This window comes from Coturnix japonica, chromosome 1 (genome assembly GCF_001577835.2).
Source record: "Coturnix japonica isolate 7356 chromosome 1, Coturnix japonica 2.1, whole genome shotgun sequence".
In the NCBI taxonomy this organism is placed as follows: Eukaryota; Metazoa; Chordata; class Aves; order Galliformes; family Phasianidae; genus Coturnix; species Coturnix japonica.
Genome location: NC_029516.1, coordinates 6,209,492 through 6,233,775, shown reverse-complemented (window position 1 = coordinate 6,233,775; position 24,284 = coordinate 6,209,492). Strand labels below are relative to the sequence as shown.

The following is a 24,284-nucleotide window of genomic DNA, read 5'->3' as shown; positions in this document are numbered from 1 at the left end:
CTGTCATCCATGGTCTGCAGAGCATTTGGTGTCTGTCTGGAGGGGCACAGCACCTGCATGGGGGGACCAAGGGAACAATGATGGTTGATAGAGACATGTGGTGCCTCCTCAGTATAAGGAACCAATGAGGAACAGCAGACTGCCAGTGAGTAGAAGGCAGATATGAACATTTCCTTGGATTTAAATCACTTCTGGTTGGTAGCTTGGGGGTTTCATTTCTCAGCTTAGGCTCCAGTGAATACAGCAGCCTATAGACATCCAGGCTGGAAGGAGGAAAGGTTTCCTTGGAAATGGAAATGGAAATGGAAGAGCATAGGAGTAGAAGAGTAGGGAGTGAATAATTTGGCTTAAGAGCCAAGAGGGATCTCAGGCAGGATGAAGGTGGCAAAGAAGATTTTCTCAAGGTGAAAGTCTTTATGATAAGGGCAATGGGAGAGAAAGTGAAATAAGCACTTTGAAGGGAAATTCTGAGCAGGGCTCAGAAACCTGGGTGTAGAAGAGCTTCTGCTGTCCACCCTGCCTTGGCTCCAGCAAGGCCAGTGTGGCTATGGAGACCCAATCAACTGGTCCAAGGCCAGCAGATCTGAGATGTGTTAAGAGCTCCACACTCCCCAGGCTCTCTGTGGGTAACCACATCACCTCAAGGTGGATGGAAATAGTCCCGGTGCTATGAAAATCACATAAAGGATGGCCCCGATGGAAGAGAGCAACACAGTAAGTTCAGACACTGGGAATGCAGCTCATGCTATGTGGTGAGGTTTAACAGAAGCAGGATTTGGAGAGGCACTGTAGAATGAGAAAGGCACAAAGCATCAGGGCATGGATCAGCAGTGAGCCCAGATGGACAGAGAGCCTGGAAAGCCTCCAAGAGGATCTGTACATGCAGGAGAGGTCATTGGAATTAAGCGGCTCTAGAGAAAGGAAAGCTGCATATAGGAAAGGCAAGATTGGGAATTAATGAAAACCAGCAGGGATAGCTTGATTCCTCCAAATCTTCTCCTTGGCTACCTGCAGGTCTCTGGGAAGAGAATCAGCAGAAGATGGGGCAAGTAGAGGTGGGAGGCAATGGCTGCCAGCAGCAAAGTGACCCTGGAGAATGAGTCAGATTCTGGCTCACCTTGCAGCTGGGGAAGAAGAAGGACAGAATGCATTCCGTATCTTTAAGAGGTTAACTGGAGGGGATGGCACTTACCTGGCATAGTAACACTGTGCATTCCCCACTTTCCAATCTGCATTCTGGTTTCTAAACTGGTTATGTCCTTGGACATTGAAAGACTCCCATAAACAAGCCCTGCACATCTGCTAGGTGCCATGTCAGGAGCCTCAGGGAACAAAGTCCCACATAAAAGTGCTTACAGCCTCATAGGAAAATAAACAGGGAATGACAATCACACTCTTCCATGCAGTGAAATGTAGGTGTGATTTCCTAGGGCCTGCATAATCAATATCCCTATTATCAGCCTTCCAGAATAAATTGCATTTAAACTAAAACAGGCTGTGGAGTTATCCGTGAGCTGTCAGGAGGCAGATAAGCTGAAGACATACGTTTATTTATACTTCATGTGCTGAGAGCTGGATATTTTTCACAGCTGACCAAATATGGGTGAAAATATTCAGTGATCCTTTTTTCCATTGTTCTGCTAAAATTTGTCAGATACCTTTAATTCTGAGCAATTATGGAGCCTCATAATGCTCAGTGGGAGCACCGATGACTGTCCCAGTGAAGCACCCAATGAAGGGAGAAAGCTCCTCCTGTTCTGAAGGGTTAGCTCCTAAAGTTTTGTAAAGCATCAGCAGTTTGACTTGTCCTGGTACCCTTCCACCACACACGCACCCATACAGAAATTGCACAAGCAGCATCTAATGGCTCCATCGTAGAGAAAAACTCTTAGTCACAATTGCTTGGATGAAGTTCAGACATTCACTATTGTTTCTGCCCAGCTCAGCTGCTCCACGACTTCAGTGGAGCTATTGTTCATAACCTGTGCATGCCCCACAGTGGCTGTGAAATATGTCATTGTTGCCCCAAAACGCTGCTCCAGCCATGAACAGAGCTATGTCACCCAACAGCATTCCCCTCTCCCGTTGGGCCATTGCAGGGCTTAGCCACCAGGCATAAAAGTGGGAGTAAAATGGGTTGAGCATCAAGGTGGTGGGGCAGATCAGACCCTCTTCTGCTTCACTTCCTCTTTCACATCCTTCTGGCCAGACAAGTTAGAGAATTTAGATAGGAAAATGCTAAATGTGGCACAAGACAAAAGATGCCTTCCGAGAGACTTACATTCCAATGGGAATAGAAAAAGAGAGTTATTTCTGTATAGCACGGTCTGAGTGAGCAGCCTTTGAAATTAATATTGCACATAGTCGATGATTTCAGTTTATACTGAATAGTCTAGAAGTGTGTAGTTCAAAAGAAAGAAGAAAACACGAGGTAGAATAGCAGATTTTCTTTCAATCCAAGGTAAAAATGTTCATTTCCAATTTCTAGCCTTTTAAGACGGAACATTTCTCATTACTGATGCCACTGGACTGTGTTGAACAAACATGAGGATGATAGTGAATGAAGTACGCCAGGCTTGATTGTCTACGCTGCATTACTCAGTTCATAGAAAATTGTTTTCTTTTTCCCTCTCCTTTTCAGCTCTCAAAGAATGCAGCTGAGACAAAGGATCTCAGCTTCCTCTCAAATGGCTCTTCCTTCTGCACAGCCCATTGAGAGCCTCGGCCATGAATGTGGCTGTGGGCTCAGGACTGTTGCACAGAATGAATAAAAAAGACCCTAAGCTGTTACCATCTCACTGGGAAGTGGTTTCCTCCCCCTCTGCCTTGGCACAGGTGACTGCAGGAGGCCAATGGAGGTGGCTGCATTGGTGTCAGGTTCAACTGGTTTGCCTAGAGAGGTGCATTTGGGCTGGTTTAAGGCAGCATATATGTGCTTGATTTGGAGAAAGGAACTGGAAACAGCCCCACGCAAGGCAGAAAGGAGCCACATCCAGCACCACAGTGCTACCTGCCCCTGCATGCAGAGGACAAGGGGGAAGAAACATCTGCATTCCCACAGCTCCTCCCATCATCCTACAGGGGCTTTTATCCAGAAGCATACCAAAGCCATCCATTTTTAGGCCCAAAATCTTAGGAAATCATGCAAAATTCTATTCCAAAGTGATGGAGCAAACCTCCATTCTCCAGCCTGTATTTGCTGTATTTCCAGTGTGTGTGCTCCACCAACCCCTTTTGTCTTCATTTGGGTAAAAAGTGCCCCACGCCACTTGACTAGGAGGGGGATCCCAGGAAATCTGATGTCGAAATGGATTTGTCTGTCTCTTTGGTGGCTTATTTGCCCAAACTCCTCATCCTCCCCCAGGGAAGCGCCATCCTGCTGATTGCAGCACGCACACAAGGAGCCCGGCACAGAGCATTGCCCATGGCATTCATGCGCATGTGCGCCCGTGTCAGCCGCGGGACAGGATGTCATCAGAAAACACATCAGCTTTTCCAGTATTCAGGACAGAGAAGATGGCTCTTGGCTTCTAATCGGGCTGTGTTTTAAAAAATAAATGCATGACCTCATCATGAGAAGCAAGACGTGTTCATTCCCTCCTTGCGTTCCCCTTCCAGAGAAGCCCTTTCAGATGAAAGGATGTTCATACGGATAGAGTGTCTTTTCCTTTCCCCTCTATCTGTGCTTGCAGTCAGTTCATCTCCATTATGTTTGAATGATATCTCTTCTGATATTACCTTTGCTCTGAAAGTGCCCATATTAGGGCAGGAAAAAGCACAGATCTAAACCTGCAGTGGAGGGAGCTTCAGTCTCTGTCCTGACAGTGCTGAAGCTTTCTTGGTAGCAGGTCAAAACAAATGCTGGGAGGTAGAACCATCATATCCGACAGCTCTGGGAGGTGTTTTCCTTTGGGAAAATTAATAACACAGAATTGAGGTTAGTGATTCATCCCTATTTTTGGCGATAACTCTTCCCTTGTCTGTGCTGGCTCACATTTAGAGATCAGCTTGCCAGAATGTAACCTATAGAGTCTCTAAGTTACACTTGCCTCCTTGAGAATAAAAATTAAAAATAATAATAATTAAAAATAAATAAATAAAATTAAATTAAAATTAAAGAGCCTTACCCTGTTTTAAGAACAAAATAAACCAGCCAAACCATTTACACCTCATTCCCAACCCTTACTTTGAAACCAGGACAAGCATTTCACACATGGAGTCTGCCCAACCCATACTGCAATGTGGGAACACCACTGCAGGCCATGCCTCAGCACCTGGGCTGTTCATGGAAGGCTGCCCCATGCGTCAGAGATGCAGAGCAATCAGGATGTTGCACAAGATGGGCACTTGCTGCTGGGCACCTCTAAGTGAAGAGGGATTTAACTGTGCAAATGGGATTCGCTTGGTTGACAGAAAGAACCTTTTTTTCTATTAGTTTGGCTCCCTTTTTGATGACATCTCAGCAGTAGGTGCCTAGTGCTGATACCTTCCCACTTTTTAGTGTTTATACAGAGAGATTGTATGCACTAAAGAGCATGGAAGGTGAGGCAGCTCCATGTCCCTGACCTGGTGATCCCCTCATGGACACTCGTTAGAAAACATTCTGCTGCTCCCATCCACTCCTCTCATGGGTGAAGTCAAACCAGGGTCACAGCTGAGATAACCCTCAATCCCCACTAACTCTGGTGTTCTTTTCCCATATCCACATCCCTCTTGCAGCCTCATGGCACCCCTGAGAAGCAGCGATGAAACATTGGCACAGGCTGCCCAGGTTGGTGGTGGAGTCACCATCCCTGGAGGTGGTCAGAAAAAGGAAGATGTGGCACTGAGGGCCATGGTCAGTGGGTATGGTGGGGATGGGCTGATGGTTGGACTGGATGATCTTAGTGGTCTTTTCCGACCTTAATGATTCTACAATGCTATGAAGATGAGCACATGTGAGCCAAGTGTTTTCAGAAACCAGGGCGGTCACTTTTATGTATTTTCAGTATTCTCTTGTATCATTCAGCAAACATCTCTGAGATATGGAGACTCACAGTCAGACACATTGGGTGTGACTCAGAGCTTGTCACAAGTATTTTGCACAGCTCTGGCTCTTGGGCTTTAGAGAACAGCTTTAAAGCGCTTTGCAATCCTTACCCTGAAAAGCACTTTGGAGGCAGATAGCATGAATTATTATTTATTTTCACTGTGTGGACAGTTGATCAGTGGCAGATGTTTCTAATTGCATTAAGCAAGTGGAAATAATGAGAATTAGATAGCAGATTCTCCAGGAATTTACATTTAGATTGAGTTACATTTTGCCATTAAGAAAAAAAAGCCAGTTCAATGTCAGATGCACTGATTCTTCAACAGAAAGGGGAGCTGATTATTTTTAATTATTATCTGATGGCTTAAAAACGAGCTGTGTTACTGTACTTAAAAAATATTTGACTCAGGAGAATGATTTAATGGATGCACTTACGTCTTTTGTAAACAACATGGGACAACGAAGCTGTTCATCGGCCAACACTCCCCCCTTCCCTTCCCCCCCCCTTCCTATTCCACTTCCATTGAAGGGCAGATGAAAAATAGGGGACCCCTGGCTGCCACAGCTCCATCTCACAGCACTGCTGCAAAATTGGGCCGATGCTGGGATGGGCTCAGCTGAATGCCTGCATCGCTGACAAGCTGAATTAAGCAGCACAGATAGGAGATGAGCAGCATGTCCCCATGCAGACACCACGCTATGCTCAGCTTGGCAGGAATTTGGGGTGGGTTTTGTCCCCAGCTGCTGGGCAAGCAGAGGAGCAGGGCTTGGTGTGGGGAGGAGAAGCATCTGCTGCCTCTGAACGACACGTGCGTGACAGCCATCTCCTACACTGTGCCAAGAGGAAATGAGTTGTGTTTCAAACCACTGGGGGTTTTCCTTTGGGGACCCTCTTTTAGCTTCTTTTTTACCTCTCCTAGATTTCAAGTGCAGCTTCAGACACAGAAATGTGTGAGTCTCCCGTCAGCAGAGATGGGATTTATGTGTGGCACAGATCATTGTATGTCTCTGTTAAGTGCAGAATCCAGGCTATAATATTCTTATAACTAACCAGCTGGCTCAGCTTTTTATTTTTTATTTTTTCCCTTTTGCTTAATGAGAGCCTTATCCAAAACTCCTTGAAGTCAGAGAGTCTGCCTATCAGCTTCAGTAGGCTGTGGATCAGATTTCAGATCACTGATTCATTATTAATTACGCATTTGGGACTCCCTTTTCAAAGAGCTCATTGTTAAATAAATTCACTTTTAGACATTACAGACTTGGCATTCCTGTGCATTTAATAACATTCTGGCAAACCAGCCAAGAGCCATAGGCCAGCTTCCTTTCTGGTATTGATGGATGAATCTCTACTGAACAGCAGTGGTTTGCACTGTACACATGTAATATATCTCTTTGCTCTCATATAACAGCTTTCCATCTAAAACCAGATCTGCATTTGAAACTTCTGCCTGCCTGGCTCTGTGGCTTACAGCTGTGGCTTTAACTTTTTCTTACCAGAAAGAGTCTCTTTGTGGATTCAGGCACTGCAGGGCAAACTATTTTTGCCAGTTCGATTCTTTTCTCTTTGAAGAGATACTGGCATCTCCTTCTTAAGACAAACTACTGCTTCTTTAATGACTCTAGAGAGAGCAGGCAGGCAGGCAAATGCTTTCCATATTCCTATGGTGAGTGGAATGGAAAATTTCATTCTAAAAATATTGTGTTTTTTCCTGTAGTCCTTAATAGTCTAGTCTGAGTCCAGTCAATGAGGCATTAAGATGACCAAAGGGCAGGTCTGGAAGTTCTGTTTAGGCAAAGGGTTATTGTTTTGGGGGGATATGTAGAAACATCTCCTTGCTGAAGTCAGCTCAATAGGAGGTGATGTTCAAGGTGAAAAACCAGGGCACCTACTTGGAGGCGTTCAAGGCCAGGGATGGGCCCTGAAACTCGATCTAGTGCATGATTTAGTGGTTGGCAACCCTGCCCATGGCAGGGAGATGGAACTAGATGACCTTTGAGGTCCCTTCCAACCCAACCCTCCCTCTGCCTCCATTCATCTTCTTAGGTTCTCACAGATCCCACAAAGTATGGTTTGTCAGGGCACCCTCTCATCAGAAGTGCATTTTTTTTTCCAAAACTGCAGATCTTCAGCAATAGCTGAATGATGGTGTGGCACTGGCCATTTATTCCTTGCAGTAGGATGAGGTTTAGTGGGATCTGCAGCCATCTGGAAGGAAGTCATGAAGAACGGAGGACAGTCAAGCAAACAAGGTGACCACTGTCCCATCAGTAAAGATACCTTCAGTTCCCAGAGGTCATCAAGATCTCCAGCACCATTTTCTGGAAGCCATGCTCCCAGCAGCATCTTTTGCCAGCAGCATGACAAGGCTCTGATGTCTGGGCTCCCCCAGCTTTTCAGACTTGGCCCTGACACTTGGAGCAGGGAACAGTTTCTCTGATTTATTCCATTGGGTTAATCAGTCTAGTCTCAGTTTCTTATACCACTCAGCAAGGAAATGTGTGGGTGAGGTGCAGAGAAAGGCTTTCTGGATGCTGGCAGGGAGATGTGACATTTCCTCAGCATCCCTCAAGGGCAGGCAGCCTCAGTCTTGTCCACAAGGGAAGCATAGCTTCAATGTCAGCTGTAGTGGAGGACATCAGTGCCTGGGTCTGCTCACACAGAGATGTGCCAGGGCTTGAGGCACTGTGAATCCTTATGCAAGCAGAGAGCATTGGCTGCAGCATAGGCATTGGGTCAGTGCCACACCAAGTCATCTCCCTATTCCCCACAGTGCTGAGAAAGCTTTTAGGTATTTTAAGAGACAAAGAGCTGTGCCGTCCTTGGGTGAGAGCTGACTGCTCATTTTGGTTGCATATCTCACAGCTCCAGCTGACTCAGTCCATGGCTATAGCTATTCCTTGTGCTGTGCCACCAGACCACTGTTGTCTCATCTGCAGTGTTCCTGAACAGAACACGACCCAGTGTCAATGTGGGGACGTGAAGCCTCCAGACAGGCACATCAGATTGGATATTAGGAACAATTTCTTCTCAGAAAGAGTGGTGAGGCATTGGCACAGACTGCCCAGGGATTGGGTGGAGTCACCATCCCTGGAGGTGTTCAAGAAAAGGGTAGATGTGGCACTGAGGGCCATGGTTAATGGGCATGGTGGGTATGGGCTGACAGGTGGACTAGATGATCTTGGTCATCCTTTCTAACCTCAATGATTCTATGATATTTCAGTTCAGAATCCAGATAGCCATTGGAAACCTACACCAGTCTCAAAACAGTGGGTAAAGACCACTAGGATCAGTTGCAAATCCTGTTCTCAACCTTCATTCTACCGAGGGCAGAAAATGAGGCAGCTAAGAATTTCCTCTACCTGAAATGGAAGCTCATGGGATGTGAAGTGGGTATATCCATTTCTGGCCATTGTCCCTTCCTCCAGGCTTGGAGGCACCCCCATCATCAAACACAAGAAGGGGTGGAGCTGGTAACCAGCATCACACCTAGATACCTTTCTTCAGCTGATATTACACATCATTACCAGTGATGGGATCACTTCTTTCCAGAAACCAGATCGACTTTGTTTGCTTTCTACCCCTCCCACTCAGAAAAACCTTCCTCAATTCTCCACAAAGCCTCCAGGCTTCTCCTTCCACGGTTCATTTCATTTACTGGCTAATTCCACTATCGTCCCAGGGCCATCACCCACATTTGTATGTGTTTATGTTTTCCAATTATTTCCTCAGTAGCTGTTTGTCACTAACAGTCTTTGTCCTGCCTGAGTTCTCTCCTAATCACTCCATCTTATTTCTTCTTTATTCCGTCTGAGCAGAAAACAGAGTTTTTGTTTGGTTTGGTTGGTTGGTTGGTTTTTTAACAAAGGAAATTCAATATCTCAACTGCTCTAGAAGCATCATTCATTTTACCCTCCTCCTTTTTGATGGGTCTGGTTTATCACCAGCACTTCTTTTTGCAAATATCAGGGGAAATGATCCTTTCTTATCCTCCATCAATTCCTATAGTCTGCAAGTATTAGGTTGTGTGCTTTCCTTTTGACCCACAGCCAATTATCACGGTTGTCCACTGTCTTCTCCTTTACTTATGTGGGTCATTGTGTGACAACAGTGAGCCTGTAGTCAGGAAAAGAAGACCAGCATCAAATAAGAAACACATTCCCTGCATGTTTATCTCCAAATTGTGCCTTCCAAGGCAGTGCTTGGGGCTACCTGAGCTGAAGGCAGCACTGAAGTGAGCACCAGGATGTCCGTGTGAGTTAGCATTCCCTGTGATAATTCAGCAGGTATCATGGGAGAAATAACAGTTAGATGTGGACTGAATTAGGTCAATGGGCTGATTTGCAGATTTTTCTCTAAGGAACTAGTCTGTTGTACAAAGCCCAGAATGGATGCATGAGGATTTCTAAGGGAAGCTTTAAGGTGGGCAGTGAGGCCTAAACCCACTGTTTCTTATAATAGATGTGTGATATCTACATAAAATAGAAAAATCCTCCCTGTGGTGTCTCATTTCCAGCAAACACTGCCCACTCTCCTGTCTGGTCTGCACGTGTGAAAGTAATAGTGTTCAGTACCAAATTCCTTAGTAGTGAAATTCATTAAGTTCAGTAAGTTCCCAATGTAGCCTAATAACAATCCCAGAATACACAGGTGCACCATTGAACATTTAAAGCTGCATAAAAACAGCATTAATTGCATCTTTCCTCAAGGATTAGAGGGTTGTTTTGTACATCCATAGAAAATTCATAATGTCTAGAAGCAGAGCCTGGGCTTTCCTGTGCACTACCTTTCTCCATTGCAATTCCATCTCCTCCACCAAGGGCCTCATCTATCTTCTGCTGGCTCAAGCAATGCCAGATGCTTGAATGATGGAGGGGACCAGGCCAAAGGACCCAGTCAGCAACTGGACTATGTACCAAGAGATGCTGGATTCAGCAACTGCTGCTTCTCAGGGACACACACGGTGGGTTCCATATACAGTCTTCATGAATGGACATATTAGGGAAGGCAGCAGGTAGTGCTTAAAATGAGTAGAAGAAGGGATGGGGGGGTTCTGTTCTGTCTTAATGACAACACATTGGCTTCCTCAATTGAAATAACCATGGTTTTATCACGAGCCTTGCCCTTGCTTATATCAGCACCTTCTGCTGGCTCAAGAAGTAAAGACTGCCTTGGAAGTCACTGACAGTAGAGTTAGGCTCTCTTCCAGGACAGGTGTGTTAGACCCTGCCTCGTAACCCATAATAGTTACAGGGCTGGTCCTATTCCTCACACTGGGGAACTCAGAGACCATGCTCATGCAAGGGAAATTAGAGACCAGACTACCATCAGTGGGGATGTAAGTGGAGCAGCACTGATTTACTGTGCTGTGGGAGCTGGACCCACACATTTCATCATTCTTTTCTTTGCCTTTGAGGTTAGAGCAGTCTGTTTAGCTATCCCATTTCTTGTGGTCTCCAGTCACTCGGTTCCCTATCATGTCTGAGCTTTGCCATCAGGCATTAAGCAATGCAACCAACATCTGGCAAGTGATGTTCAGCTTCTTTCTCCTGACCTTCCCAGGGGAAGAACTGTCTGCCTGATGTGCAGTATTTTCATGGCATGTTTTATATTTGAGTGTTAAGCCAGAAACTTCAGAACATTGTGGTATTTTCTTAATATGGTAACTGTATATAGAGCAGATGATTAAACAGATGTGAGGATCTAGGAAGACCAACATTCAACTCCAAGCTTGTTATGTGAAGGGTATCTCATATTGTTCTGTATTTGGGGAATCCAACAGTGGAGTCAACCCATAGATAGAAGGGTTAAGAACGCTCAAAAGCCTGTGCATCCATTAGGCTTCTGAAAGTATTCCCCCCTCCCCAAATCTCAGCACATCAGGACTCGGCTCTTTAATTAGTATCTGCACTCACAAATGGCATGTAAGATAAAATGGGAAGGTCAAACTTCATGCTTCAAATGTAGCATTATTATTGATTTTATTTTTCATTGCCATTGGATTTGCTAAAATCCGAACTAGCTTGTCACGATGCATAATGCGGTCTTGTAGGTTTTGCTGCTTTATTGATAAATGGTTTTAACATTCTTAGAAAATGTGCCATGAAAGTAAATATTCATTTCATTTATTAAATACATCCAAAAAGGAAGAAGTGACTTTGAGTAACAGTGGAAACAAATTACCTTATTCAGGAGAGATTTTTATAAAACAAATAGATTTTATGAATGCAGTTCAGCTCGTATGCCTTGGGAATTTATTTCTTCCTTTTCCACATCAGCAACAGGAGAGCAAGAACATTTCCAAGTACCAATTTTCGTAGGCCAGATGAAGGGAGATAGACATTTCTACACTTGATTTGAAACTGTATGAACCAGAGTGCTTCAGAGGTTTACAGCTGAAAAGATAAATGGATTGTGTGAGCTGTCCAATTTCATTATGTGCCCCAACCAAACTCTTTCTTTAATGTTTGATAGAATTATGATCAAATATTTCAAAATAAAAAATGCTGACCTCTATAAAAATTGCTGTTGACCTTGTCAAGGTAGCTTTAATGCTTTAAGAGAATACCAACAACCTCTCGGTGATATAAAACTTCAACAGATGCTACCAAATCATAATAAATATAGAAGGCAGCTGGTTATTCACACTGACCGAGCCCTTATCAAACCCTGCTGTCAGCTGAGTATGAAATGGATTCCTGCCACTGAAAGTTGGCTCTGAAACTCGCTTCATGCTCAAAGTTTGATTTGCCACATGTGATATAGTCAGGCGGCTCAAAACGCAATTGATTTTCTTGCAGCAGCTGACTACTCTTATGCAAAATTATACTGATCTCCTGAAACTTGAAGGCAAGTACACATGAAGACCCAAAATTCTTTAAGCCAACTATTTATTATCCAGATTATCTGCATAAATTTGTCATGTCAGAAATGCTTTCTTAAACTAGGCCATACAACTTTCAACACCGCATGGCTGCAAAGATGGTTATATCCATGTCTTTTGCATTCAGTCAAGAGTTTGAACCAAAGCCCTGTACATAAACCCTCTTAACTTCACAGCAAGTGCAATTTGCATCTTGAGCTGATTCAATTTGTATTAACTTAGCCCCAATCTCCAATTGGAGCTCTTCAACTAATCTGGTCTCTGCATCCATCAGTGCTGTATGTCATGTGCAAAAGGAGGTGAAAAACCCTCTGCAGAACCAGTTCTGTAGTAAAGGCATCAGATACGCTTAGTTGGTAAATTCTCTGCCTGCATGAAGTGATTACTGATAATGACACCTAAAATTCAATCAGTGTCTCCCCTGTATCACACCTGCAAGTTCCACAGGTTAGATGCCTTCATGATGTAAAATGAGATTCTTCTGCCCTTTTGCAAGGGTGACAGAATGAAGATTTGGCTGGTTAGCTGGCTTTCTTCTTGTCCACTCACAGACACTGGGTTGTAGGCAGTGGTTTGGTGATAGAAAGAATGGGGTATACCATGAAAATCCACCCCAATCCATCCTAAGAACCCTGCCTTGTAAACTGTGCAAAACATTGCTATATAAAATTGAATACCATGTAAGCCTACTCTTTTGACTTACAAATATTTACCTGGTTGTAATTGATGGCCAATTTGAGAACATCCTCTCTCTGACTTTGCACGTGGGGAAGAATAATCAATGATTTTGTCTGTTCTAGAAGATGAAGTAAGCCAGAACTTCTTTGCTTGTATCCACCTATCTAAACACTTTTCCCCTTGAAAGATGTAGATGGATCCACACTAGAAACTGTTCCTGGCTAAAGCTGTCCAGCAAATAGTGCTCAAACATGGTTTCCATCTTCCACTTGTGTAAAACCGGTGGTCTTCAACAAAGTCTTTATACCTGTGGGTATCATCCTTCTGCTCTGCTAATCTATTGGCCATGGTCATGGTAGTGCCCTGCAAATACAAAGTTTGATAGAGTTAACGTGCAGCAGGGCAAGCAGCCAGTTAGGTTTGTCTTCAGCATTGTCTAGGAAAGGACAAAACAAACTTGATGTTGTGTCATGCTTTGGGAGAAAACCAAAGAGATAATAGAAGGATCTGTTTCCTCCAAACATCTGAAAACAAACGTAGAAACTTGAAATAAAGAATAATAGGAGTTTTATGCACAAATTGACTTGAGGCAACTTCTTAGCTTGCTTCAGTGATGTTTTCATGGCTGATTAGCTGAGCTGGCAGTGACCTTGGCAGTGCTACAAAAGCAGTCTTGATATCAGTCAGCATAAAGAATTCCACACTTTCTTCAACCCACCTCTCCCTCTCCCCCCCCCCAAAAAACCCACCCAAACAAACAGCTGCTTGCCCATAAAATCTGAGTGCTTCTGAGCTTGGCTGTATCTTCTCATTCTGTTCCTGTTTCTGGATAGTATTCAGCAGCAGAGGACTCAAAGGTGGCTACACTGTTGGTCAGATCCACTGTGCAAATCATATTCTCTGCTGGTTGCATGAAAGCAAGGGGAAAGATCTATCACTAAAAGAGGGGATATTTAGATTAGATGTTAGGAAAACTTTTCACTGAGAGGGCAGTGAGGCATTGGCAAAACTGCCCAGAGTAGCTGTGGATTCCCCATCCTTGGAGGTGATGAAAGTCAGGTTGGGTGCAGCCCTGGGCAGCCAGAGCTGGTGAAAGACAGCCTTGTGGCAGAGAGTTGGAGCTCCATAGGCTTTAAGGTCTCTTCCAACCTCAGCCATTCTATGATCCTATGATATGTGAGGTACACTGTGAGATATCATACCTGGCCGAGATGTTCTATGAGGGTAATGTGGACCCAGTCAGCACATATGAACTGCCATAGCACAGAGATGCAGATTCTTGGGGGACCCCAGGCAGAAATGAGCTGCTGGCAGCTGGAACAAGGAAGAGATGGAGCAGGCAGAGTACTAAAGGAGAAGCACTGAGGCTTTTGTCATGCATGAGAGACAGGTCTGAGTGGGGAGCTGTGAGGACGGGTAGATTTCCCATCCCAGCACCAGTGACAGCTGGCTGCTCTTTTCAGATGCAGTCACCTGAAAATACTGTTAGAGCTGCTGGACCACAAGAGAACAACAAAGAGGAATGGGGTCACTGAGCGTCCATGAAGACTCCAGCTGAATGGGGCAAGCGTGCAGCTGCCTCTGTGTTGGGCAAGAAGGAGAGGAAGAACACTACAGACTCCAAAGTGTCTTTTTCCTCCCACTAACTGCTTCTTACTGGGGCTTTAATGTGAATTTTGTTGTGCAGGCATGGCCTACTCATGCTCTTTGTTTTCCCTTGACTCTAAAAATATTTAAGCAGATTCACATTGCTGGTATGTAGGGGAATTAGAGATTGTCAGCAATGGCTTCCGACTTAAGATACTAAGTGTCAGGTATTAGCAGAACCCAGAAACACAGAAATCTGTGAGTACTTCTAAGGCATCTTGTCAGTGGGGTGTTTCTAATCCTTTTACCAAATGGGCCTTTTTTAAAGCCTGGAGATTTTTTTTTGTCTTTGTTTCTCTAATAAATCTAAATTCCCACAACTTGTGAAGGTTGACTCTCTAAGAAAAATGTCAGTGGTGCACTGCTGCTGCTCTCCAGGCTCCCAGGAAGGTTGCTGGAGGCAAGTTGTCTCATTTCCCTGCATAAATGAATGTAAGAGGTTTTAGAGCCAGCCGCTGGCCCTGGGAATGAGGTGCTGCACGTGCCAGCGCAAGTAATGCTGCCATCGCCACTCCCTGATGCTGATGGGGTTCAGCTGTGTTGTGATCAAAAATAAGGCATTCCCTCCACAGGCATCTTGCATTTCAATGAATGATTTTTCACATAACTGTATTTTGGTCTGATATGATCTGAAGAGAAACCAGAGAATCCCCATCCCTGGAGGCAGCCCCATCCCTTGGAGGCTTTCAGGGCTGGGTTGGATGGGGCCGTGGGCAACCTGATCTAGTTGGATTCTATGATTCTGTTTTAATTATGTGCACTACGTATATCAACACAGCACGAAGGAGAGGCAGATCTATTCCATAAGCAGCATTTCAAAGCTGAAGGATTCTAAGTTCCCAAACCTTCAGCCTGAGTGATTCGCACAATTTTATTACTCTACATTCAGATGCTAAAATAGCTGAAAGGACCATTATTTAGAATTTACACAACATTACGATGGAACAGCTTTGGATTCTTCTTGTCTTCGAAGTGCATAAAATAGGTTAAAGAACTGGATGATGGAGCTGCTGGCAGAGTCGATTTGACAAGAAGAGACATATTGAGTGAGTGACAGCTCAATGGCCCCTGGATGAGAGATTTCAGTGCTTCATGCACACAGAAGCAGGAGGAGAGGGAGTTATGGTCTGTAACCATCACAGGGTGATGCTCTGCCTCATGCAGGGGGTATAAATGCGCCGTTGGCTGTTAGTAGATAAGGCTGATGGACACTGGATAACCAAAGGCTCAAGAGACAGAGCAGGAACACAAAGGGTCTATACTGGCATCTTTACCCTTATTTCCACAGTGTTAGAGCACTGCTTTGTGCCTGTTTTTAGTAGATGATCTAATCCAGACAGGGCACCTGGACTTTGCTTCGTTAGCTAATTATTAGGGTTGGCAGACGGGAAGAACTGTGTGTGAGTCACCGTTTTGCACTTTTGTTTCCTTCTGATTGCACTGCCCAAGGCTCGAGATGACTGGCGATGGAGCACGGCACCCTGCTGCATGCAAGCCTTAGAATCATACAGTTGTAGAGTCAAAGAATCATTAAGGTTGGAAAAGATCGCTGAGATCATCCACTCCAACCATTCATGCAAATCTCTCCTTTTTCCACCTCACCTTTCCAGATGATGGACTGGCTGCACTGTACCCCCAACCCCAGCCATCAAATGGCTTTTTTTTCAAGTGCCCAACCTTTGAATGTTAGCAATATGGGACTGTGTTGGCACCCAAAAAAAAGCTGTTTTGAACAGATAATGTCCTGCAGAAACCAAGCCTGTTGCCAGATAGCATCTGCTACGTCTGGGCTAATAAATAATATATGCCAGGGTTCATTGACTGGGCTAGGAGCCACATGGCACAGTCGGGATGTGTTCCTGGGGGTCAGCTCCCCTTTCTTCCCAAACAATGGGACTTCTCTTGGGTCTGCCTCTGGAGTGAGCCTTGAGTTCAGGTGCTGCTGGGCCATGCTCACAGCTTAATACCACTGATTCAAGGTAGCCCCAGAGCCTGTGCACGACCACGGTGAGGTTATTAGCACAAAATATCCCTCCCAGCCCAATTGAAAATCACTGGGAATGCCAGGTTTGTTCCAGCAGCTGTCTCCAGGCTGCCATAAACCAAATCCAGCATTTTAGATGACACTGGCATATGCATGCCTTCCTCAGCTCCGTGGATTTTGAGGATGCCATGAAGGGCCAAGATGTTTATTGCAGCACTGGAAGCTCTCCACCCAGGGCTAAGCATGAGCTCTTTTGGTACTACAGATATCCTTTAGCATTGCAGCATCTGGGTCCCATTACGTATTGCACTGCGAAAGGAGACAGCGGGCAGCAGCAGATTTTTTTAATCTAATGAAACAAGGCATTACTAAGCATGATCTGGTTACCTGGTTCCCACAGCTCAGTATGTCTCCATGCCGGATGGATGCGGGCAGAGCATCTACCCATATGTTGAAACTGTGCATTTCCCAGAAACCTTCTGCCACGGAGAATTAGGGAAAAGTGATGAAACGGGGGAGGGGAACAGATCGGCTTTTCTGACAGTTAATAAAACAATAAAATATACTTTGTGTGTGCCCACGTTTCCAGGGACATACCAGCAGCTGCTAGTACCCTGTCATCTGTTTTTTATTCATGGCACTGCTGGACTGTGGATAGATAATCTCTCTCTATAACTCACTCATTTCTAAACGTAATGGGAAGCTGTCAGGGAAAAACATGCTGCTTTGCCAGAAGTGGGCTGTCTGCTTCTCCCTTTGGGAAACACACGGCTTTGGAGCTCCTCAGGCTGCTCAAATCCCAGTAACAGTGCTTTTTAACTGTATTGAATCTTTAATACTGGAGCACTTGTATTCCTGATGTATTTCCCACAATGGCCAGCAGAACAAGCTGCTGGAGCTGCAGGGAAATCCATCAATTTCTCCTGGACTTTAGACCTGCTTTAGGATGAGATGAGCCATCCCCAGAAGCTTCCCCTGAGCTACAAGAGGGATTCCTATCCCCACAATCCCCCCTCCTTCCATCCTGTGGCTAACACAGGCCCAAGATGCAGCATTATTAGCAGTGAGCGCATGTGACACCAGTTAATATTAGGGTTCGTTGATCCTAGTTCATCATGTCACCTCACGTAGCAGAACCTCACACCTTTTCCTCCCTCCAGCACAGCAGAAGTCTTCAGCCCTCAGACCCCAGCCCATTGCCCTAGGGGTCCAGCAGCCCATGTTAGAGGGCTCACACTGATGAGAACTCTTCCAATAACTACAAGGAAGAGCAGTGATACTCTTTTCTTTCTAATATTGAATAAAAATAACCTCACACACCTTCTATTTCCCCTTCCTTGGGGCTGTCCTTCCTCTCCCCATCTGCTCTTAGTGCTTGACATACTATGTTGTTATCCTGGGAAGTTGCTTTCATGTCTAATTGGGAAGAGACATCCCTAGGAGTTATCACTCCCAGGTAAGGGCAGTGCACAGAAAAGCAAATTAATTTGTCATTGCTCCTTAAAACATCCAAGGAGACCAAGGCAGGGCTTGTGCGTCGCATGCACCAGAGTTATGTCAGTGCAGTTCTTTCCCATACACATTGTGCCTACAACCCTGATACATGGGAAGCTCCTTCTGAAGCATCAGGGAAATGCAGGGAGGCAGCTCTGGCAGCATGAGCTGTGTTCCCATCAGCTGTGATTCCTTATGCACCTCCTCACAATATCTGTGGAGGTCTTGGTCTGGGTTCAACTCATGGAGCTGCTACTGAGGCTCAGTTCTTTTCACCTCCCCACACCACCAGTAAAGCTTGGACATTATTAGTCACAAACTACATTAACCTGGAGAGGAGGGAAGGAATGATTTTGCAGCTGTGAGGCTGTGGGAGCAGTGATTGCAGAGCCCCAGACACACATGGAAGAGCTCCTTGCTGCTGAGGCTTAGATGCAGAGCATTGCACAGCACTTCAAATCCATCTCTCAGGCATTGCACTGGGTCATTCTACTAATAAAGAGATAGCCCCTAATAAGAATTTCTTTGATCTCTTAACTTTTGAAGAGGAAAGGGAGAAAACTGGCAGGAATTGCTGCTCCCAAATCAAGTTGGACTCTATAGAAGAGTTGCCCACTGTAGTTTGTCACTTTGCCTTGGTCCAGCTCTACAGCACAGAGAACAGAGTTCAGCTTCTGGTTTGAAAGCCACCCATTATTCCTGATTTATGCATGTAGGATACATAATCTGGCCTGCGACCTTCCTGATGTATAGAATGCAGAAGGCCCTGCATCCACTTCCAATTGATTTCCCTGCTTTCTGAGACCAGACCCCATCTTCCTCAGTGTGTCTGTGACGGCAGTTTTATTAATGCAAAATGAATATCCCCCTGGAAAATGAAGTCCAGAAATTAATAATGAATTAAAACAACTTGCCACAGGCATCGCTAATGAGCTCTTTGTCTGTGCAGCCGACATGAAAGGAGGTCATCACTCAGCCGATCCCACCGTGAACAGCGAGCAGATTAACCGCTAACTTTGAGATGGTGGCTGTCTGCAGCTTGCCTTGTGTCTGCTTGAGTTTTCCTGCCCTTACCTTTGCTGTGAGGGATTGTTTTGAGGTGTATTTGCTAGCTGGAGAAGATACCTGCCTCCACCCTCCCTCCTAAGACTTAGGTTGTGTTGAATGGACACAGGACTCATCCCACAGGAAAGGACAATAACCTTGCAGAGCTTAAGAAGAGAGTGGAAAGTAATCTTGGAGGGGTCTATCCAGGCTTAACTTCCCCACTGTAAGCCTCTTCAGGAATGCTGGCCCAATAACTAAGCTGGCACCACTCCAGTGCGGGCTCTGCATCTATTGTTCTTCTGCTTTATCTTGCAAGGTAAAGGGTTATCCTCCTTTATCTGGCACTGCAGGCTGTGCTGGGAAAAGAGGGACATGATTCAGTGGGCATGGTGGTGGTGATGAACTGATGGTTGGGCTAGATGATCTCAGTGATCTTTTCCAACCTTAATGATTCTATGATTTTAAGAGCAGCTGGACAGGGGACTCATGCCATGCTAACCATCTCACCATGGCTTTTTCAGCATCCAGCTCTCATTCAGCAGAGATGAAGGGGCAGCTCATGGCATTTGTAAATTGAAAAGGTTGGCTGAAGGCTGGGGCTTCCAGCTCCTGCTCCCAACTCAATGCCTAGGGGCTGGGTGCTGTTGTGAGGAAGGCAGTGCCAGTGCTGCTGTGACCATTACAGTTCTGGGACCCAGGTCTTGTACATGTCTGTAGGATTACAGACAGCATCTTGTTTGGATCACAAATGAGAAACTATTTTGTTCTGTCATTTACTTCTCATTTGGTCCTGTCACATCCTATCTTTAGGCACTACGTATTTTGTTAGTGTTATGAGCGTGTATATATGCTGTGCATGTGGGAGTGGGTGTTTGAAATCTGTTTGCAATGGTCCTTGATAAAAAGCTTTCACTACTGAAGTTATCAGAGAGGCATGTGTGAGCGAGTCATGGTAAATCTGAACACTGGTAGGCAGCAGGTCATCTATCTGCAGAGACACTGAGAACTGGCAAGGTCAGAACCACCTGTTTTCTGTTTTCCTTGGAGGGAAACTATAGCTTGTTTCGAGGAGTTAATGTTGCTTGAAGGTTTAGCTTAACACCAGAGAGAACATAAAGCCAAGAGCACTGGAGTACCTTCAAGGATAGTACGTCCGTCCAGAAACATGGCACCTTATATCAAAGTTCTCTTCATTAATCACTTTCTTTCATTTTTGTTTTCCAGCCAAAGCTTTTGGCAAAGGAGTTGCTTGACTTGGTGGCATCTCATTTCAACCTGAAGGAGAAAGAATACTTTGGAATTGCATTCACGGATGAAACGTAAGTGCAAGGAATCAAAGACTTCAGAGGCAACTCACAGATCAGAGCAAATCTCAGCATTGTTTAGTCCTCAACAAAATGACCAGAGTAGAAGACCTGTACACCCCAAGATCTAGGGAGGCATGGATCTCTAATCAGTCTGTCCTATGATACCTCTTCAGAAGGCAGGAGTTCAGCATTGCTGGAGGTGTGTAGAGGCAGTAACAATCCCTTCCTAGTCCCATCTCCAAAGAGTTGGTGTCCTTTGGCACTGGTAGAAGTCAAGCTTAAGCTCTCTAAGATCCCCTCACTTAGTTCTATGCTGTTGCCACATTGGCAAAACCCTTCAGTTAAAGTGTTGATCTCTCAAGCAGGTTTAGAAGTAGTGCTGAATTATTTTGAGAGTTCTTGTTGGTTTTGTTTTCGATCCCAGATTAAAGTTTCTCAATAGAAAGAAAGGAAAAAGATTGGGAAAGGAAGGGATTGACAAATCTAACATGAGTATGTTTAGAAGTTGTCCGTCAAAAAAGAGAATCTGATCAACAGCCTTATGGCTGAGCTAAGCCACAGAACTGGGTTCTGTCACTGCAGCCACCTCAGGCAATGCTGGTTGCTCACCTAGAACCCTGGCTCCCAGAGCTGTTTACAACAAAACCTGAGCTTTTCTCTTAAGACATTTCTACCCTTTGTTTAAAAAGCACGTCTAAAATTAGCACTGGATAAACATTCGAGGTCTGGCAAATGCGATGACAGGTCCTAGACCGTAACCTCTCAGTGCTATGCACAGTCTCTGTTCCTTTTCCCAGCTGCCTGTTGTCTGTGGTTAGACTTTTCTCATTATGACAGCCGTGCCCTCTAATTCTGCTGTCCCCCACCTTAGTCTGCAAAAGCATTTTCTGTGAGATGAATGAAGAGGAAAGACCAACGTGCTCATGCAGTCTTAAAAAGCAAGACTGTCAAGCCCATGGGGTTGGGTTCCTGGGGCAGATGTGTGGGCAGTAACACCCTCATTAACCACCTCCATTCTCCTGCTGAAGTGGCGGAGAAATTTAAATTATCTGCTGGAATAATTATTTTGGATTGAGTAATTATCCAGCTGCTGGATAATTGCACAGACATACCCACAGAGAGTTCAGCAGCAATCACCCCTCTAGAGACAGTCCCTTTGGCAAGCACTTGCCTTGGGTAGCCTGAGGCCAACTTGGGACATGATTTGTTGTGTGGAAGGATGCTCGGTGTAAGACACATGCAGAAGCAGGACCCAAATCACAGGAGAGCCCAGAGATGGTGCCATCTCACTGATGTGAGCAGCTCAGCCCTGTAGTAGATCTCCAACCCAGCACAAATCAGTGAGATTTGTCCTCAAAGGAGGAGCAGGAGGAACCTTACACAAATCATATATGCATAATATTTCCTCATCTGCTGTAAAAAAGCTTTGAAGAAATAGCAATCGTTTTATTTGAACACAGCAAAAAAAAATGTACATAGGATGTAGGACTGTACTTAGGATGTGGGAATGTCCCACATCACCTTCAGAAAGTAGACTGCCCTGTCTGTAATGGAAGTAAAAGAAATTCCTTCCTTCCAAATTGGGATAACAGTCTCTTACTGTTCGTTTGCAGAGTACCTAATGCAGCCTTATACCTGATGCAGATCAGAAACACAAAGGGAAAGCTTTGTGACGCAGGGATGCCCTCAGGGATTTCCTTCTCTTTGCTCATCCTATTCTGCTGGGTTTTCACCTGCCTTCCTTTAAAGGGACCTATAACCAGCTGAAACAGGACAGACCTGGTTCATAAATGCAGCCTGAGGCTGGCTACAATTGTGAGTTTAGGAAGAAGAAAAGCCACTAAAGTATTAAATCAATTCTTCTATTTAAGAGTAAAAGCTCTATAAGAGTAATTTATTTAAAAATGATTTGGACTGGGGATTTCCATTCATTAGTTGTGCTCTATCATGACAACCTGAGAAGAAAATCAATAGGAACAACCTTTGCGTTGGCGACTTAATAGTTTCTTGTGATAATATAGGGTCATTACTGTGTTCAGTGTGACTAAAATTAGATTGTCAGACTATAACGGAGGAGAAAATAACGCCTCCTATTTTAATGATTGTAGGAATGCTTTATATGGCATGAGCCATTAACTGAGAGAGAACACAGGTCAAAAGGGTGTCCTTGAATAGTGTGTGGGGCCAAGCTTCTAGTGAAGCCAGAAGATCTATACAGTGGTTGATTAAGAGTGAAAAGAAGTAGGGAACAAGCCTTTTTCTAATTCAGCTGAGTGCAAATCTCTGCTAGTTGCCCTTCCCCTTGGCGCCAGCTCTTCCAGCATTCCAAGAGAGCAAGCCAGAGCAAGTCACAGCAAATTCCCCTTCTGTTCACTGCAGAAGGCCCTTCTGGGCTAGGGACAAGTTTGCCATGTCCTTTGTTCTTCCTTAGATATGTCACCTGCATCGCGGAAAACTACCAGCTCCCCCTCTCTATGCATTTGGCAAAGGCTGCTGAAACCATTCTGCTGATGCCTGTCCTTCCTTTGCCAGAAGAGAACGGGACTGAGCCCTTAATTATTTGTGTTACACTTGTGCTAGAAACTGCAGTAACCTGATAAGGTAACAGAGAGTGCCTTTACTCCACTGAGGATGCTATGTCCCAGGGGAAGAATATGAAAAGAGAGACGGCAGGGCACCACACCTCCAGGATTTGGGGGAAAAACCTATTACCACCCTCCAGTGATACGGCAAAGCAAGAACCAGGGAGCAGGTGTCCCAAGTCCTGGCTGAGCAGATTGCCCAGAGGGTGATGGAGCCCTTGCAATAACATCCTGCTCTGGCATGGGACCATTTCTATTGTCACCGAGCCTGTTGTTTAGCCAGATCTGTATAGCTAATCTCTTGTAGCTCCCCGAGCTCTGCAGCTCCTTCAGAAAAAAATATTTCTGTTGAAAGATTAAGACCTTAAATGATAAAACCTGTGAGCTTATAGCTGTTGAGTTTTGTTTCTGTAGTTACCGATGGAAATGGAAAATAGCATGTATGGTTTCTATTACTTGATTTGGATTTTCTCAGCATCCATTCAGTTCAGTTTAACACTGAAGGGGGGTGAGTTGGTGTCTTTATTCCTTTATAATCTTTGCAACACACATTTATATAGATTCTCTGTGCAGGAAACTGGACGTGAACCAGCAAACCTTTATAAACAAAGGCAAATTATTCACTTCTGCACTACTCCTTTCTGAAAGCTCTGACAAAAGAAAACAGAAACTATTGCTTGCAATTGACAATACAAACCTTGGGCACCAAAATCCATACTTAGTCTATAACCTAAATGGACCCGGTTTCTGTTTCTAAAAACAATTATGTTTTTGTAATTGACACATCAGTTTAACTGCCAAGATGAGTGCAAACAACAGAGAAAAATGATCTGGCTTCCAATATTCAACCTCCTCGTAGGTCACGCAAAACTGTTCGCACCATTGTTTGCGAATACATTGACATAAATACCTACAAGAACAAATCAATGGAGATAATGAAACAAAAGCTATTTTGTGGCTCTAAATTGAACTGTAAGGGAAATTCAACTAGACACAGGCATGTATGAATGGGATCCAAATGCAAGCTGCCTATATTGGTCCATGAGAACTGCTGGGATTACAACATACCTAGGGTTATATGCCATACTTTTCCCTGTCTTACTTGGGTTGTGCTCCATGAATAGTCTTGCTGAAGACAGCAAGACAGCTTCCAGAGCAAAGTGTTTTGTGCTTTTACAGCATTGGAGTTTGTCTCCCTGATAGACCACGTTCACAGGCAGGTGCCAGTGACTGTTCACTGCCGATGTTCTGTATGTGGCATGCATGAACGCTACAAAACAAGGAGTTAGGTGGCAGTATGCAGTGCAGAAGCCCTTAGTGATGAAAGCTTGTAAGTGGTAATTGAGTACAGTGAGCAATTAGCTCCTGGCAGTGATTTAAGTGACCTTCCTCCTCTGAAGGAGCTTTGAATTTATGCTCCATGCAGCAGAGAGTAATGAAATTCTTCAATCCAAAAACTCAGCAGACACACACATGTGTGTAACCTGGTATGCCGATTTATAGGCAGGTATTCTTTTTGTATTGACTCTATCAACTGTATAGCACAGTTATTATAGCACATAGCACAAGGCTCCACAGGGCAGCACCAAGCAGGATACAGGTGATGTCCCAGTGGTCTCCAGCCCAGATTTGCCT

The 24,284-nt window shown here is 44.7% G+C and overlaps 1 protein-coding gene across 8 annotated transcripts in view; it reads left to right on the top strand.

Moving 5' to 3' along the window:
* Positions 1-24,284, top strand: part of FRMD4A (FERM domain containing 4A) — a 327,545-nt gene that overhangs the window by 220,419 nt on the left and 82,842 nt on the right. For all 8 annotated transcript variants that reach the window (XM_015872977.2, XM_015873053.2, XM_015872815.2 and 5 more), the window contains one exon: positions 19,985-20,079. In XM_015872977.2, the coding sequence (XP_015728463.1) occupies positions 19,985-20,079 (95 nt within the window). The remainder of the gene's footprint in view (positions 1-19,984; positions 20,080-24,284) is intronic.